The following is a 19,490-nucleotide window of genomic DNA, read 5'->3' as shown; positions in this document are numbered from 1 at the left end:
GAAGCCACAGGGAGGAGGGAGCAAGCTTGTTTTCTGCTTCCTTGGAGACTAGGACGCGGAACAATTGCTTCAAACTACAAGAAAGGAGATTCCATCTGAACATGAGGAAGAACTTCCTGACTGTGAGAGCCGTTCAGCAGTGGAACTCTCTGCCCCGAGTGTGGTGGGGGCTTCTTCTTTGGAAGCTTTAAACGGGCTGGATGGCCATCTGTCAGGGGTGATTTTAATGCAATATTCCTGCTTCTTGGCAGGGGGTTGGACTGGATGGCCCAGGAGGTCTCTTCCAACTCTTTGATTCTATGATTCTAAGGCATTTTATGGGGATCCTAGAGGGCAGCTGGAGGGAGGAGGCATTCTTCACATGCCCATTCTTTCAAAGTCTCCCCAGTTTAAGGGATTTCGTTCTGTGGAAGGGGGGCAGTCCTATGAACCACGAAATGTCAGGGAAGGGCTGCCTTCTGCACATGCTCAGGTGTCATAGATGCCTGTATCTGAAAGAGATCTCAAGGGGTCATCCAGTCCAACCCTATTCTACAAAAAGACACAAATTGACCCCTCCTGACAGATGGCCATCTGGCCTCTGCTTAAAACCTGCTGCTGGACTCCAGGAATCCTGGTATACGAGGATTATATCTTGAATGTATTGCAGGAGATGAATGGGTGGGATCGAAGGTCAACTCTATGCCTAGCGAACCCCTATCCCTCCCTCTTTCCTATTATGATTCTCGCATGTGTGTTTCCTCACCAGCTGTTTGTGTCATTTCCGAGGACCTTGGAATGGAGTGTCCAAGTACATGAGTTAATGTTTACAGCCTCTGGCTCAGGAAAGAAGAGTCTCCCAAAGTGTTTCGGCAAGAACGGCGAAGGCTGGTAAGTGCTGAGGACATGCACAGAAACAAGCCCTAAGTGTTGCCTTTGCCATTCTATCTGGGAGAGAGAGAGAGCAAAATAAGACTTTGGACAAGCTGGGTGTTTTGCAGCAGAAAAAGCAGAGCTGGGGGAAAGTTTTTACAAAAGCTAAAAGCGAGTTTTGCCAAGGTCTCCATAGAGTAGCATTTCTCAACCTAGGGGTCAGGTCCCCTGGGGGGGTCGCAAGGGGGTGTCAAAGGGGTCGCCAAAGACCATCAGGAAAACACAATATTTTCTGTTGGGGTGGTGTTTCTGTGTGGGAAGTTTGGCCAAATTCTATCATTGGTGGGATTCAGAATACTCTTTGATTGTTGGTGAACTATAAAGCCCAGCAACTGCAACTCCCAAATGTCAAGGTCTATATTCCCCAAACTCCACCAGTGTTCACATTTGGGCATAATGAGTATTCATGCTAAATTTGGTCCAGGTCCATCATTGTTTGAGGCCACAGTGCTCTCTGGATGTAGGTGAACTGCAACTCCAAAACTCAAAATCAATGCCCACGAAATCCTTCCAGTATTTTCTGTTAGTCATTGGAGTGTTGTGTGCCAAGATTGGTTGAATTCCACCGTTGGTGGGATTCAGAATACTCTTTGATTGTTGGTGAACTATAAATCCCAACAACTGCAACTCCCAAATATCAAGGCCTATTTTCCCCAAACCCCACCAGTGTTCACTTTGGGCATATAAAGTATTTATGCCATGTTGGGTCCAGATCCATCCTTGCTTGAGTCTACAGTTCTCTCTGGATGTAGGTGAACTTCAATTCCAAAAATCATGGTCAATGCCCACCAAACTCTTACAGTATTTTCTGATGGTCATGGGAGTTCTGGGTGCCAAGATTGGTTCGATTCCATCATTTGTGGAATTCAGAATGCTCTTTGATTGTTGGTGAACTATACATCCCAGCAACTACACCTCCCAAATGTCAAGGTCTATTTTCCCCAAACTCCACCAGTGTTCACTTTTGGGCATATTGAGTATTTATGCCGAGTTGGTCCAGATCCATCCTTGCTTGAGTCTACAGTTCTCTCTAAAAACAGGTGAACTACAACTCCAAAATTCACAGTCAATGCCCACCAAACTATTCCAGTATTTTCTCTTGGTCAAGGGAGTCTGTGTGCCCAGATTGGTTCAATTCCATTGTTGGTGGAGTTCAGAAGGCTCTTTGATTGTAGGTGAACTATAAATCCAGGCAACTACAACTCCCAAATGACAAAATCAATCCCCTCAATCCCACCAGTATTCAAATTTGGGCGTACTGTATTGGGTATTTGTGCCAAATTTGATCCAGTGAATGGAAATACATCCTGCATATCGGATATTTACATTACAGTAGCAAAATGACAGTTATGAAGTAGCAACTAAAATAATTTTATGATTGGGGCTCACCACAACAGGAAGAACTGTATTAAGGGGCCGCGGCATTAGCAAGGTTGGGAACCACTGGCCTAGAGGACTACAGCTTCCAGGATGTCTTGGATTTTGAGCATTCTCTGTCTCCACTTCCAATCCCAAAGTTGTCCAAGTTTTGGGCAGAAGCCAAAGTGTGATGCTGGGCGACAAAAGGGCACAGAGTCACCTGGGCGGTTGCATTGAACAGGCCGTAGGTAAACACAAGCCAGGATTGGGCAAATTTGCTTTCCCTCCCCCTAAAAGAGGCAAAGAGGAGGAACCATCCCAAGGCATTTAAGCCTGTACTGGGCCGCCGAAATAGTTGGAGGAAGGTTACCTGGGTGCACCTCTTTGTCTCCATACCTGGCTGTTCTTTGCCACAGGTAAGTGCGGAAAAGGAGAGCGAGGATGATTTTTGGGGAGTCTCCACTATGGCATTAATTCGGTTTGGTGGCATGTGAACTGCTATGGAGGTCTTGGGAGTTGTAGTTTGACATGACCTTCTGAGCCAGAGTGCTGGTGCCCTGAACCAAAACTCCCAGGAATCCGTATAGTGGATCCGTGGGAGTTAAAGTAGTACCAAGCTGCATTAGTCCAGTGTAGATGCAGGGGTTGCTTTGGAAATCTGTCTGGGTTGGTGGATAGGGAGTCTGTCCTTCCCAAATGTTGTGATCCAGACTCAAAACTTTCCAAACATGAATACTTACTTAGGCGATCCCTCATTGTCTGAGTAGGATTGTCCTCCAAGACGGTGGGTATTCTTGACCTGCATCTTCTCCCACAGTGAGGGCATTGGTTTCCAGGTGGAAGATGGTCCCAGTCGGGGTTGGCTTGACGTGCCTTGCTCTTGGCACATTTCTCTCTTTCGTGCCTCTTCAAATTCTACAGCACTGCTGGTCACAGCTGACCTCCAGCTGGAGTGCGCAAGGGCCAGGGCTTTCCAGGATTGTCTTCCAAGACCGGTGTATTGGCGGTGGGTACGTAGATGACTGTGGAGCCCTATTCTTGATTGGCATCTTCTCCTGCAATGAGGGCATTGGTTCCCAGGTGGAAGGCGGTTCCGTTCGGAGTTGACTTGATGTGCCTTCCTCTTGGCATGTTTCACTCTTTCACCCTCCATTCGTGCCTCTTCAAATTCTACAGCACTGCTGGTCACAGCTGACCTCCAGCTGGAGCTTCCCAGTTCTCAGTCTCTATGCCAGAGTTTTTAAGGTTGGCTTTGAGCCCATCTTTCAATCTCTTTTCCTGCCCATCAACATTCCATTTTCCATTCTTGAGTTCGGAGTAGAGCAACTGCTTTGGAGACAGTGGTCGGGCATCCGGACAATGTGGCTGGTCCAGCCAAGTTGATGGCGGAGGACCATCGCTTCAATGCGATGAATAACCCAAATCCAAAGGACTTTGCACAACTTGTGCCATTTGTGTCTGCAGCCTTTAATGTTGTTTAACTAAGTGGCCCAACTCTCGGGATCAAGGTTTTCCTTATCCTCTTCCAGCTTGGCGCACACATGTAGTTCCTGGCACAGGATTGAGCAACTTGAGAGCCTTTGTTTAAAGAGTGAGGATGCAAGTAACTAGCCCTTGTATTGCCGAAAACTTTCATGCCCGGAATCACTGGGTTGTAGGTTTTTTCGGGCTATATGGCCATGTTCTAGAGGCATTCTCTCCTGATGTTTCGCCTGCATCTATGGCAAGCATCCTCAGAGGTAGTGAGGCCCTTGCAGTATCTTGGAAACACCTTGGAGGCTAGAAAGGCATGGCACTTGGCCCCTTCCCTCTGTGAGCCAGAAAAACGCGTCTTTGGAAACTCAAAGGAATCCTGTTTGAGTTTCAGGATTCCTTTGAGCTCCTTTTTCCAGACCTGTAGCTCCATTTGCGTCATGGGTAGGCTTCAAAGGAACCCTTTCTCCGCCCCAAACACACATGCATTTCTATTATGGAACTAAATAGAGAGAGGCCCCGGGTTCTAAGGGCCATTGGAGCCCTCCATGGTCTCAAGAAAGCTGGACGGGCAAGATCTTTTCATGTTCTTGCTATGCACATTTCAAACCATTTCTGCCTTATGACAATCCTAAGTCATATTTGTCACGGGTTGTTTTTGGTCTTTTTTGCAAGAATTGTTCTTCTGAGGCCGAGAGAGTGAGCTTGGCTAGGTTCCACTCTCTCAGCCTCAAAAGAAGGCCATGATGCCAAGCACGAAATTCACTTCAAGTATTCCATATTTTAGCCTGCATTTCATCAGTGGATTTTAACTCTTGTCGGTGTTTTACTAGTGTTTGATGTCTTATTTTAATGCCATTGTACCCTGTCTACTTCATCACACTAGAGAAAAAAAACCCCACTTAAAATCCAGTTTTTGCCTCCTGCAGGTTTGTAGATTAGTGAGGTTGTTAAAGACTCCTCCTGAAACTACAAATCCCAGAATTCTGCAGGAAGCAGAAACCGGATTTTATTTTTTTAAATGTTTTATTGATTTTTTTCATAAATGAATAAAATAAATAGTTAAATAAGGGGAAAAAGTGATATAGAATAGGATGGTGTGGGGAAAGGAGAAATTTTAAAAATTAAATAAAATAACAAAATAAAATAAAAAGGAAGGAAGAGGGAGAGGAAAAAAGGGGGAAACCAAATTTTAAGTGGATTTTTTCTCTAGTGTGATGAAGCCCTGAAGCTCCAGGGAGTGGCAAGTAATAAATATATTATTATTATTATTATTATTCATCACTATTATATTTATTATACTGGGTGGTGCAGTGGGTTAAAGCCCTGTGCCGGCAGGACTGAAGACCGACAGGTCGCAGGTTCAAATCCGGGGAGAGGCGGATGAGCTCCCTCTATCAGCTCCAGCTCCTCATGCGGGGACATGAGAGAAGCCTCCCACAAGGATGATAAAACATCAATTCATCTGGGTGTCCCCTGGGCAACATCCTTGCAGACGGCCAATTCTCTCACACCAGAAGCAACTTGCAGTTTCTCAAGTCGCTCCTGACACAACAAAAAAAACCCTATATATTATTATATTATATATTACAATAATCTATTATTAACTTATTTATTAAATAATAATAATAATAATAATAATAATAATTATTATTATTATTATTATATTTATGATAGGTAAGGGTAAAGGCTTTCCCCCGACATCTAGTCCAGTCTGCTCCGACTCTGGAGGTTGGTGTTAATCTCCATTTCTAAGCTGAAGAGCCAACATTGTCCATAGACACCTCCAAGGTCATGTGGCCAGCAAGATTGCATGGAGCACTGTTACCTTCCTGGCATTTGCATGTTTTCAAACTACTAGGTTGGCAGAAGCTGGGGCTAACAGTAGGAGCTCATGCCATTCCCCGAACCTACAACCTCAACAAGCTCAGCAGCTCAGCGGTTTAACCCACTGTGCCGCGGGGGGGGGGGGGGGGGTGTCCAATATATTATTATATTATTTTATAATATATAATATATTTTAATAATCTATTATTTAATTATTTAATTAATTATTATATTTATTTTACTATATATTATTTATTCTAGATTCTAATACTGTTATTAATTTATTATTAATAATAATAATTTATTATATTTATTAGTTTTATATTGATATTATTATATTTCTTCTTTCAACCTAGCAGTTTGAAAACTTGCAAATGTGAGTAGATCAATAGGTACCGCTTCTGCGGGAAGGTAATGGTGCTCCATGCAGTTATGCCGACCACATGACCTTGGAGGCGTCTATGGACAACGCCGGCTCTTTGGCTTAGAAATGGAGATGAGTACCACCCCCACCCCCCACCCCGAGTCAGACACAGCTGGACTTAATGTCAGGGGAAACCTTTACCTATTATTATGTTTATTATTATATTAGTTATTGTTATTATATGTTGGATGCCTAGACTGCCTGCCTTCAGATATGATGCTGTGCTGAGATGGGGACCCCAACCATCTTGCCAGTCTTTTCTTTCTTGCAAAATCCTTCCAAAATCTTTGTTCCACCCCTGCTGCTGTTTCTCCTTATCGGTGGGATGTCAAACAGGGATTGCCCACCATTTACCACTCCCCTCCCAGTAAGTAAATGGTGGCAAATGGTCACAGCGGGTGGAGTGGGGCCACAGCCCTGTTCCTGTCTGACTCCGAAGACCGTATCTTGGCTTTCGGGCAACACCCCTGGGCCACTTTTATCTACTAGTTGGGAATGTGGACAATCAAACAGATAGGACAATCATAACCCAATCAAGGTGGAGTCAATAAAGGAGAAAGTGATAGGCTATAAAAATCAAAGCAGCCACACCAATTCACAGGAATATGAATTAGAAAGGAAAGGCAATGAAGGCAATAAGTGGGGTAAAAGGATGCCAGTTTACGCAGCCAACCAGATTTACATCATGGGGTTGTTCCTATCCCAATGCTGTGGATAGAAAGCCAACTGTCCATCGGCTGGAGGGGCCCACAAGAAAGACGGACTTTGGCCCCAGAGAGGCGCAAACTGCCCCCTGACCTGGTTCTGTGTTTAAACTGGTTTAATGGTTACCTTCCCAGTGTCTGGACGTGTGGCCTCTTCAAGTACAAGTGCCCCCGTCTCCAGCCAAGTGAACTGGCCAAAGGTCTTCTTGGGCTCCTGATTATCATTTGCTGGGAATGGAAGTCTTCTTGTGTGTGCAATTTCATAGTTGTCTCTCTGTTTACTCCCCCAAATTCTGTATTGACTCCAGTCTCATGCACCATCAAATCTAATGCGCACCTCAATTTTCAAAACCCTGAAACCAAAAAAAAGAGGGAATTGGCATCGAATGTAATGTGTAGGAGCAAAATGTGTCATTTGGCCCGAAAAGTGCACCAAAAAGTGCACCTTGGAGTTGCTAACCCTATTATTATTATTATTATTATTATTATTATTATTATTATTATTACCTCATTACCTCTGAGGATGCTTGCCATAGATGCAGGCGAAACGTCAGGAGAAAAATTGCCTCCAGAACATGGCTATATAGCCCGGAAAAACCTACAACAACCTATTATTATTATTATTATTATTATTATTATTATTATTATTATGTGGGGACATGAGAGAAGCCACCCACAAGGATGATAAAACATCAATACATCTGGGCGTCCCCTGGGCAACATCCTTGCAGATGGCCAATTCTCTCACACCAGAAGCGACTTGCAGTTTCTCAAGTCGCTCCTGACACGACAAAAAAATATTATTATTCGAAACACAACAAGATGAGTCTACAGCAGAAAAGATCGCTCTGCTGGCTGTTGTACTGGATCACACGCCAGACACTTTCCAAGTGTCTAGGACTGTGTGATGTATCGGCAAATAATGTGTGCAGATCCCAGTAAGGTGGCCTTTTGCAGCTGACAGATGGTAATTTTGTCAGCACCGATTGTGTTTAAGTGCAGGCCAAGGTCTTTAGGCGCTGTACCCAGTGTGCCGATCACCACTGAGACCATCTTTATTGGTTTGTGCAAGAGTCTTTCAAGTTCAATCTTTAAATCCTCATATTGTGTCAGCTTTTCCAGTTGTTTCTCTTCAATCCTGCTGTCACGTGGGATTGCAACATCGACGATCCATACTCTGTTTTTTAACACGATTATTATTACTACTACTACTACTACTATTATTATTATTATTATTATTATTATTATTATTTATAGGCCTCCCTAATTCCCCGAGGGGACTCAAAGTGTTTTCTACACAAAAAGGCAAATATTCAATGTCTTGGTGATAAACAAAGGTAACAAGGTAACATCATTATAAACTCATAAACTACTAAACAAGAAAAATAATAATTAAATAAGCGTCAAACTTAGAACTCCTTCAAAAAAACAAAATTATTAGGACACCAGAGTTTCCATCAATGGAAAAGAAATCCTTAGGACAGTGGTTCTCAACCTTCCTAATGCCGCAGAGGGTTTTGAGCAGAGGCTGGATGGCCATCTGCTAGGAGGGGTCGACTTGAGTCTTTTTGTAGAATAGGATTGGACTGGATGACCCCTTAAGACAGTGGTTCTCAACCTTCCTAATGCTGCAACCCCTAAATACAGTACTTCATGTTGCTACTTCATAACTGTAATTGTGCCACTGTTATGAATCGTAATGTAAATATCAGATATGCAGGATGTATTTTCATTCACTGGACCAAATTTGGCACAAATATGCCCACATTTAAAGACTGGTGGGGTTGGGTGTGTGTGATTTTGTCATTTGGGAGTTGTAGTTGCTGGGATTTATAATTCACCTACAATCAAATAGCATTCTGAACCCCACAAATGATGGAATTGAACCATACTTGGCACACAGAACCCCCATGATCCACAGAAAATACTGTGTTTTCTGATGGTCTTTGGTGACCCGTCTGACACCCCCTCGTGACCTCCCCCCCCCCCCCCCCAGAATCCTGACTCCCTGGATGAGAAATACTTCTTTAGAGTGTATCTATGCTGTAGAATCCATTCACTTTATTTTCCTTGGTTCAATTATATGGAGTCATGGGAGTTGTAGTTTGACAAGGTCATGAGCCTTTTCTGCCAAAGAATGCTGATGCCTCACCAAACTACAAATCCCAGGACCCTGTAGCACTGAGCTGTGGCCATTAAATTAGAGATGAGGTCACTCAATTAGGAGCTCCCGGAGTAGCTTCCCCTTTTGCTTTAGCTCTAATGCGTACCTATAGTTTGGCCTCAAAAGGTAAGCATTAGATTTTAGTAAAGATCTCCTGCTACGATCCACCTAGGACCCTAAGATCATCCGGGGAGGCTCTCCCCGTTGTCCTCCCATCATCGCAATTGTGTTTGGTGGGGACAGGGGACAGGGCCTTTTCTGTGGTGGCCCCTCGGCTGTGGAATTCCCTCCCAAGCGAAAATAGATCAGCTCCATCCCTCCTGACTTTTCGGAAACAAGTGAAATCCTGGCTATGGAATCAAGCCTTTGCAGACTAGGTTTACCAGCTGGCAAAGCGATGGCTTTAATGGACATGACGGACTGTTTTTAGGACAATGATTTAAATGGGTGACTATTTGGATATTTTTATATTGTTTTTATTTAAATTGTATATTTATGCTTTTGGTTGTGGACATCATGGTGTGCCGGTTGTTAGCTGCCCTGAGTCCCTCTGCGGAGGCCGAGATAGGACAGGATACAAATGTCCAAATTAAATAATCTATATAAATAAAAATGTAATGTTCGTTTGTGGGATTAACAGAACTCAAAAACCACTGGACGAATTGACACCAAATTTGGACGCACAACACCTAACAACCCAATGTATGTCCTTCACTCAAAAAAAATGATTTTGTCATTTGGGAGTAGTAGTTGCTGGGATTTATAGTTCACCTACAACCAAAGAGCATTCTGAACTCCACCAACAATGGAATTGAACCAAACTTGGCACACAGCTCTCCCATGACTGATAGAATATACTGGAAGGGTTTGGTGGGCGGTGTCCTATGGTTTTGGAGTTGTAGTTCACCTACATCCAGAGAGCACTGTGGACTCAAACAATGATAGATATGGACCAAACATGGCACTAATACTCAGTATGCCCAAATATGCCCAAATACGAACACTGGTGGAGTTTGGGGGAAATAGACCTTGACATTTGGGAGTTGTACTTACTGGGATTTATAGTTCACCTACAACCAAGGAGCATTCTGAACTCCACCAATGATGGAATTGAACCAAACTTGGCACACAGTTGTCTCATGACTGACAGAATATACTGGAAGGGTTTGGTGGGCAGTGTCCTTTGGTTTTGGAGTTGTAGTTCACCTACATCCAGAGAGCACAGCATGATGGATCTGGACCAAACTTGGCACGAATACTCAATATGCCCAAATGTTTGGGGAAAATAGTATGGGGAAAATAGAATCTTGACATTTGGGAGTTGTAGTTGCTGGGATTTGTAGTTCACCTACAATCATAGAGCATTCTGAACCCCACCAATGATAGAATTGGGTCAAACCTCCCACACAGAACCCCCATGACCACCAGAGTGGGCCACAGCAACGCGTGGCAGGGGACGGCTAGTAATAAATAAATAGTCAGATTTCTACTATGTCTCACATGACTTTAATGTAAATCTTTGTAAAGAGTTTAGGCTAGCATTGAATCCCACATTAATGGATGTCCACTTTCATTCCCCTGCGTTTTGCTAGATGCATCCATCTGGTTGCCCATGAGGAGTGTGCATTCAAGGCATCAGTTCTGGCACACAACAGTTTGACTCAGCTGGCTTCTGGGGACCACATGGCGGGCGAGTGGCTCCATCCTTTGAGGCTATAGCCAGAAAGCGGAAGGGTGATCTGTGTGATTGTTGGAGGAAGGAAGGGAGGAAGGAAAAGAGGACCTGGAGCAGGGTCGTGCTCCCAGATGCCCAGGACTGAGGGCCCCATTGTGTGCCTTGGCACCAGGCCCTGGCTTTGCCTTACATCCCGGAAGGCGGTCGTTATGCGCCGGACACGGCACCGCTGACGGCAAGCGGCGTCAGAGCAGAGGCAGCCGGTGCGCATGAAGCCTCCCATGCGCTGACCCCAGAGCCAGCCAGGAGCCGGCCTGAACTCTCCCTTCTCCCTCCTCCTCTGTGGACATTGCCATGTGTCCCAGCCAAGGGCACGGACCCCAGCAATGTTGGTATCCGCTTTGTGCCATGCTCTTTGCCCCACATTCACAACTGTGGAGTCCCCTATGGGTCCCTCTCCTCGGGGGTCTCTTTCTGCTCTGGCAGGGCCCGGGGCCAGGTGCCGGTGGGAGCCGAAGTGCCCTGGAATGGCGCGAACACAGGCACTTTGTTTGGCCAGGGTGGGCGGAAGTCCGGGCAGCCGCCGCTCTGAATGCTAAAATGCGTTGTTTGGGGCCCGATAAAAGATCCCATTGTATGCAAAAGAGTTTATAAAGCAGCATATGACTTCCCCGAGGTGCAAGGCACAGTCTGTGGGGGCCCCAGATACTGGAGACAGAGCTGGAGAAGGAGACGGAGGCTGCTTCGGGAAGGAAGGAAGGGAAGGAAGGAAGAAAGGAAGGTAAAACCCTCCTGGGCAGGTGGGCCTCCCTGGACCCATATTAAGGGCATTAGGAGCAGAAGGGAGGGGGATCTGGTCATTGGTTTGGGTGGGATAGCCAATACTCCAGAGGACAGGAGCAGGATTCAAAACGATCTTGACAGATTAGAGAGATGATTGGCCAAAACTAACAAAATGAAGTTCAACAGGGACAAATGCAAGAGACTCCACTTTGGCAGGAAAAACGAAATGCAAAGATACAGAATGGGGGACGATGCCTGGCTCGAGAGCAGTACGTGTGGAAAAGATCTTGGAGTCCTCGTGGATAACAAGTTAAACATGAGTCAATAATGTCATGTGGCGGTAAAAAAAGCCAATCGGATTTTGGCCTGCATCCATAGGAGCATAGTGTCTAGATCCAGGGAAGTCATGCTACCCCTCTATTCCGCTTTGGTTAGACCATACCTGGAATATTGTGTCCAATTCTGGGCACCACAATTCAAGAGAGATATTGACAAGCTGGAATGTGTCCAGAGGAGGGCGACTAAAATGATCAAGGGTCTGGAGAACAAGCCCTATGAGGAGTGGTTTAAGGAGCTGGGCATGTTTAGCCTGAAGGAGAGAAGGCTGAGAGGAGATATGATAGCCATGTATAAATATGTGATTGTACTACCTCATACATATGTGAGAGGAAGCCACAGTGAGAAGGGAGCAAGCTTGTTTTCTGCTTCCCTGGAGACTAGGACACAATGCAACAATGGCTTCAAACTACAAGAAAGGAGATTCCATCTGAACATGAGGAAGAACTTCTTTACTGTGAGAGCCGTTCAGCAGTGGAACTCCTTGCTCCGGGGTGTGGTGGAGGCTCCTTCTTTGGCGGCTTTTAAACAAAGGCTGGATGGCCATCTGTCGGGGGTGCTTTGAATGCAATATTCCTGATTCTTGGCAGAGGGTTGGACTCTATTATTATTATTACATTTATTATTTTACTCTATTATTATTGGAAATATATGTAAGCACATTTACATCAAAGGTTAGAATAATGGTCTAATCAAAGTTGGACAGTCTAATCTTAAATTACATTTTATGTAAATATTCAAAAACATTTAACCTACTGATACCTCAATTAATATAATTTTATTGGTATCTAGTTTTATTTTGAAATCAAGTCTCTTCCAACTCTATGATTCTATGAAACATCCTTTACGATTACTCCTTTACTGTCCCACATTTTGTCTGTTTTTGAAATGTCCCGGTTTCTCCGTCTCCCACTTTCCCGCTTTTCCCCTTCATCCTCAATCTTGTTAGTGCCTCTCCCTAGCAAACGGTCTGTATGGGGTTGTTTGTGATAGTATGGATTGAGGATGCTCTCCTAAGAAGTGTATCTTCTTTTGCACTGCAACTCCCAGAATCCCACAGCCAAAGCCCTGTGTTCAACGAGCAAGGAAAAGGTCGTGTTTTGTGGGCCAGTGCTCCCTGAGTTTCACAGGCAACTTGGCTGCACTTCTTCTCCAATATGAGGCTGGGAAAGTTCCTTTTTTGGGACTACAGCTCATGCTGCTTGGGGATCCTGGGAGTTCAAAGCATCTCCCATGCCTGGTTTTGAAATGGAACTGTCTGGAATTGAGATTGCTGTACTCATTTATGAATTGGAGGGGTCCTGGTTTGGGAGGAGAGGCAGGGAGACTTCGGACAATCCTCATTTGTTGCCGCTCAGTCCAAAGAACTGCTCAGCATGGAATGAATGTCTCTGTCTGATCCATCTCTTCTGCAAGGCACATAGTTCTCATGGCAAGAAAGGGAGGTGGAAAGGGAGGAAGAAGGAAGAAACGAAGGAAGGAAGGAAGGAAGGAAGGAAGGAAGGAAGGAAGGAAGGAAGGAAGGAAGGGGAGAGAGAGAGATCTCAAAGCAGTACTGCTCCATGGCTAGAAAACAGGGCAGATGTAGGTAGAATCATAGAGCCATCCAGTCCAACCCCCTGCCAAGAAGCAGGAAAATTGCATTCAAATCATCCCCGACAGATGGCCATCCAGCCTCTGTTTAAAGTTTCCAAAGAAGGAACCTCTACCACACTCCAGGGCAGAGAGTTCCACTGCTGAACAGCTCTCACAGTCAGGAAGTTCTTCCTCATGTTCAGGTGGAATCTCCTTTCTTGTAGTTTGAAGCCATTGTTCCATTGCGTCCTATTCTCCAGGGCAGCAGAAAACAAGCTTGCTTCCTCCTCCCCAGGCCCGTAGCCAGGATTTCGTTTCGGGGAGGGGGGGGGGGCTAAAAGATTTTCAGGGGGGGGGTTCGGGGGGGCTGAGTTTCGGGGGGGGGGGCTGAGTCTGAGTGAAAGAGGGTTTACCCTAGCAAACCTTTTGTATCATTACCCCAATACCCCCATGTATATGGGATATATTGAGTATGGTGATCAGATCATGATATGAATAAACATAACAGTTTAAATAATGCACCAGTAAGGCCTTTTCGTGAAGCACCATGAGAATTTCGGGGGGGGGCTGAAGCCCCCCAAGCCCCCTCCCCCCCCCCCCCCGGCTACATGCCTGCTCCTCCCTATGACCTCCTCTCACGTATTTATACATGGCTATCATATCTCCTCTCAGCCTTCTCTTCTTCAGGGTAAATATGCCCAGTTCTTTCAACCACTCCTCATAGGGCTTGTTCTCCAGACTTTTGATCATTTTAGTCGCCCTCCTCTGGATCATTCCAGTTTTGTGGCTGCCACAAACTCTTGAATTCGTTGAGACTGGTTGAGATATTCATTGAAAAACTAGAGCAAAATGTGCTAAAGAATGTCCCGCTGGGTGAGTGGGCTTATTAACAAAATACCATCTCTATAAATGTACAGCAGAGTAACTTATTAGGAGCAGCGTGACCCAACACGAGTAGCCCAAAGTGATAAAAACAAAAACACACAGACCAATATTATCTCTTCCATAGGAGGTTTTTCTTTACAGCAGAATAATATGATTGTACTATTTACAAGAACAAGGTTTCCATAACACAAATGAAGTAACACAACCTTCACACTGGAGCTTTACACACGAGGCCTTCAACATCAGGCTTGATCTCACCGTAGCTTCTCACACCAGTCTTCTCACAGACTGAGGTCTACCTCATACAGAGGCTTCTCTCATAGACTAAGGACTACCTCACACTGTGAGGCCTTCTCACAGACCGAGACCTATCTCCCACTGAGGTTTACCTCAGACTGATGGCTACTAAGCTACAGCCACACCTGCTTACCATATATACTTGAGTATAAGCCAAGTTTTTCAGCCCTTTTTTAGGCTGAAAAAGCTCCCCTCAGCTTATACTCGAGTCAAAGTTATTTACCGCCACGAGTCGCCCTAGGGCTGAGAGCGGCGGTTAATAAGTGCAAGTAATAAATAAATAAATAATTATTATTATTTTACTGGGTTATGGTTATTATTTTTATTATATTTATTATTTTACTCTATTATTTTTATTATTACATTTATTATTTTACTATTATTATTATGTTTATTATTTTACACTATAATTACTGGTATTACATTTCCATTATTTTACTCTATTATTATTATTATTATTATTACATTTATTATTTTACTCTATTATTATTGGAAAGATACGTAAGCACATTTATATTAATGGTTAGAATAATGATCTAATCAGAATTACATTTTATGTAAACATTCAAAAGCATTTAACCTATTGATGCCTCAATTAATATAATTTTATTGGTATCTAGTTTTATTTTGAAATTTACCAGTAGCTGCTGCATTTCCCACTCTCGGCTTATACTCAAGTCAATATGTTTCCCTAGATTACTGTGGTAAAATTGGGTGCCTCAGCTTATATTCAGGTTGGCTTATACTCGAGTATATACGGTAGCTTCTCACACCAGGCCTTCTCACAGACTAAGATCTACCTCATACAGAGGCTTCTCTCACCGACTAAGGCCTACCTCACACTGTGAGGCCTTCTCATAGACTTTCTCCCACTGAGGTTTACCTCAAACCGACAGCTACTAAGCTTCAGGCACACCTGCTTATATAGAGCTGCAGCTTTTGCTGAGTCATTGCGTTCATTTAACCCTTTCAGTTCTCGACCCACGTTTTTGTAATTAAAAATACCTAGTTAATTTTTCTGACATAGAATCAAAGAGTTGGAAGAGACGTCATGGGCCATCCAGTCAAACCCTCTGCCAAGAAGCAGGAATATTGCATTCAAATCACCCCTGACAGATGGCCATCCAGCCTCTGTTTAAAAGCTTCCAAAGAAGGAGCTTCCACCACACTCCGGGGCAGAGAGTTCCACTGCTGAACGGCTCTCACGGTCAGGAAGTTCTTCCTCGTGTTCAGATGGAATCTCCTCTCTTGTAGTTTGAAGCAATTGTTCCGTGTCCTAGTCTCCAAGGAAGCAGAAAACAAGCTTGCTCCCTCCTCCCTGTGGCTTCCTCTCACATACTTATACATGGCTATCATATCTCCTCTCAGCCTTCTCTTCTTCAGGCTAAACATACCCAGCTCCTTAAGCCGCTCCTCATAGGGCTTGTTCTCCAGACCCTTGATCATGTCCCACAGAAACAAAGTTTTTGCAGTTTAATAAACCTTTCCCATGTTTTTACGACAGAACCAATTAGGAAATGGCATTTATAACACAGGAACAAAAAATTGTGTTGCATAGTGTTATATGAGTTCACAGTGCCAAAGTGTCAAGTGCACTTCAGTTATGCTGGAGGACGTAGGAGTTTCTGGAAGGAACGCTTCTCCATGTATCTCTGACAGGGTTCTGTGCCACATTCCTGATCCCTAACCAGGACTTTTCCCCTTTCTTCCTCTCCAGGCCTGAGGCGCCATGAAGTGGGAGGGCTTCTATGCCATCGTTATTGGGGTGAACCGCCATGCCACAGCCATTGGGCGCATCTGGTTCTCGGTGGTCTTCATCTTTCGCATCATGGTTCTGGTGGTGGCGGCTGAGAGCGTCTGGGGCGATGAGCAGTCCTCCTTCACCTGCAACACACAACAGCCCGGTTGCAAGAACGTCTGCTATGACTACTACTTCCCCATCTCCCACATCCGTCTCTGGGCCCTGCAGCTCATCCTGGTGACCACACCAGCCTTACTGGTGGCCATGCATGTGGCCTACCAGCAGCACCAAGAGAAGAAGTTCCTGGTCATGACCGGCCATGCTGACCCCAAGCACTTAGAGGAGGTCAAGAAGCACAAGATGCGGATCTCTGGCTCGCTGTGGTGGACCTACGTCTGCAGCGTGATCTTCCGCATCATCTTCGAGGCCACCTTCATGTACATCTTCTACATGGTCTACCCGGGCTACCAGATGATCCGCCTGGTCAAGTGCGACGTCTACCCATGCCCCAACACAGTCGACTGTTTCATCTCGCGGCCCACCGAGAAGACCATCTTCACCGTCTTCATGCTGGCCACCTCTGGCATCTGCATCGTCCTCAATGTGGCCGAGGTGGTGTACCTCCTCATCCGGGCCTGTGCCCGCCGTGCCCAGAAGCCCCACAACCCTTCCTCGGGCAAGGGCTCCTTCCTGGGCCACAAGCTCTCCTCCGAGTACAAGCAGAACGAGATCAACCAGCTGCTGACGGAGCAGGACGGCTCCCTCAAGGACATCCTCCGGCGAAACTCGGGGCTCCAGGAGAAGGGGGACCGCTGCTCGGCCTGCTGAGGACCATTGGAGAACATAGGAGGAGTGGGACCCCCTTCTGTGGGCCCCTGAGGCTCCTGAGACTTGCCACACTCACGCACTGCCATGCGTACTTCCATGACCAATGCCACCTTCCAAAATACCTCCTTTGGTGGACTGTTGTGGTCTCCCTAGCCACCTGACATCTACCACATTCTCCATGACTTCCCAAAGTCCCCTTTTCTGTTGCCTCCATGCTGCCATGTGGCCGTTGCTACAGTCACATCTTCCCACTGCTAGGCCTCTCTTGGTCCCTGCTTCAATAGGGGACCATTGGCCAGAACCTGCCTATGTGGATGTGATAGGAATGGGGACCGTCACCTCAATGTAGCTGCTCTTCTTTGGCCTGTGGAGAGCAGCGTTAAGGCACAACAATGCCTCTTTTCCTGCCCTTTCCACCTGCAAAGCCCCTTCTTCTCCTCTGTTTCCTCCAGATCTCCCACTCACGGTGGCCATAGCACTCCCAGCTTCTTGGGCTCAGCAGGGAAACGTGAACTGTAGCATCAAGCCCAGTATGGCACAATCTTGTCCCTCTGGGTGTCATTGGAATGGCGTTCAGACCCACTGCTTGGTTCCTTGCACATTGAATTTTCTAAGCTAGGTCTGCCTTGAGTTGAGGACACCAGGAAACATTTGCAGCCATACTCAATGCAAGGTGGTTGCTTTTTGCAGCAGGGTTTCTGTGACCTGGATGAGTGCAACGAGGAGACGTGGAAAGGATGGGGCTTCTCCCTGTTGCTGACATTACCTTGCATGGCGTTCCCAATGTGGAGGTCTCCCACTGGGAAATGGTGCCAGGTCAATGCTCTTCTTTAGCAGGGTACAAGGAGAGCGCCCAGGCTGCTGGAGTCGTCACTTGCTGCAAAAAACACTGTACCAAAGCAGTTGCAGTATTAAAATGGTTTTACAGTTCTTGCCTGCTGTTTTCCTTCTGCACATTTGGGGGTTGCCATTTCGGTATTGAGCTGGACCCAGACTACCAATGTAGTTTAGGAACAACATCTTAGAAAAGGCATTCAGGGAGTACGATATTTCGGGAACCACCCTAACCACTTCATCACACTTACTAAATTCCACTGAGTGTTACACTTAAAATCCGGGAAGCCCCTCCTGCCATCGCATTCGTTTGGCTTCAAGTGTAGGATAGAGCATTCTTTGCGTATTTTAAGCGTGAGGACCAGCATTCTTTCAAAATGTTTCATGAGATGGTGGGGAAGTGTATTTTTTTGCAATCATCCGGATCTTTGGCCATTTCTGTAATGTGATGGCATTAGTTGCTCCCAGGTTTACAATGAAACGTTTCCCCAATTTGTGGGAGGAACCAAAAGTACTCTTGTTAGGGAAAGCATTACCTTTTGTTCACCAAGTTTTCACAATTTCTTTTTTTTAAATAGCCTTTGTGGGTTTTTTCCTTCCCTTCCTTCGACGATATGTCTGTGCCTTGTGTTGAATGGAAAAGCCAAGTGAGAAGGTTTATTATTATTATTATTATTATTATTATTATTATTATTATTATTATTATTATGTGATGGAGCCCCCGGTGGCACAGTGGGTTAAACCCTTGTGCTGGCAGGACTGAAGACTGACAGGTCACAGGCTCAAATCCCGGGGAGAGCACGGATGAGCTCCCTCTATCATCTCCAGCTCCCCATACGGGGACATGAGAGAAGCCTCCCACAAGGATGGTAACATCAAAAACATCCGGCCGTCCCCTGGGCAACGTCCTTGCAGACAGCCAATTCTCTCACACCAGAAGTGACTTGCAGATTCTCAAGTAACTCCTGACACGACAAAAAAATGCAATGTCTCCATGCTGTGCAGTCCTGGGAGTTACAGTTTCCCAAGGTCGATAACCTTCTCTTGCTGCATTTACACTAATTGAACGAATGCGCTTGGACCCCACGTTAAATACCATAGCTACATACTATGCAGTTATAGTTTCATATGTAGTTCTATATGAGAGTTACAGTTTCCCAAGGTCCATACCCTTATTATTATTATTATTATTATTATTATTATTATTATTATGCCATATCTCCATGCTGTGCAGTCCTAGGAGTCTCTTGGTGCATTTACAGTATGGAATGTATGCCCTTGCACCCCTCTTTAAATGCCATGGCTCCATGCGATGGAGTCCTCCTGGGAGTTATAGTTTCCCAAGGTCCATGCCCTTCTCTTGATGCATTTACACTAATTGAACGAATGCTCTTGGACCCCACTTTAAATACCATAGCTACATACTGTGCAGTTATAGTTTCATATCTAGTTATATATGAGAGTTATAGTTTCCCAAGGTCCATACCCTTCTCTGGTTGCATTTGCACTGGAGAATAAATGCAGTTGGGACTAATTTCAATTATTTATTATTTATTTATTTATTTATTTACTTATTTACTTTGCTTATATACCGCTGTTCTCAGCTCGGGGGCGACTCACAGCGGTGTACAACATAGAAAGAACAAGGTTCAAAATTCGAGACACAATATAAA

The 19,490-nt window shown here is 45.2% G+C and overlaps 1 protein-coding gene across 4 annotated transcripts in view; it reads left to right on the top strand.

Annotated features, from left to right (window-relative positions):
- LOC132762895 (gap junction beta-1 protein) overlaps positions 1–17,913 on the top strand; it is a 122,263-nt gene extending 104,350 nt beyond the window's left edge. Inside the window, exons 1-2 of one of the 4 annotated variants that reach the window (XM_060756129.2) lie at positions 791–870; positions 16,132–17,913. In XM_060756129.2, coding sequence (XP_060612112.2) covers positions 16,144–16,983 — 840 coding nt within the window. In that variant the 5' untranslated portion in view covers positions 791–870; positions 16,132–16,143 and the 3' untranslated portion in view covers positions 16,984–17,913. Of the gene's footprint in view, positions 1–790; positions 871–2,599; positions 2,688–11,203; positions 11,320–16,131 lie in introns of those variants that run through there. The other 3 variants (XM_060756128.2, XM_067471613.1, XM_067471612.1) reach the window with 3 other exon arrangements.
- The last annotated feature ends 1,577 nt before the right edge of the window (positions 17,914–19,490 follow it).

Source organism: Anolis sagrei, chromosome 10, assembly GCF_037176765.1.
Source record: "Anolis sagrei isolate rAnoSag1 chromosome 10, rAnoSag1.mat, whole genome shotgun sequence".
NCBI lineage: Eukaryota > Metazoa > Chordata > Lepidosauria > Squamata > Dactyloidae > Anolis > Anolis sagrei.
Note: the sequence above shows the minus strand (reverse complement) of the source record. Positions and strands in the feature narration are given on the sequence as shown.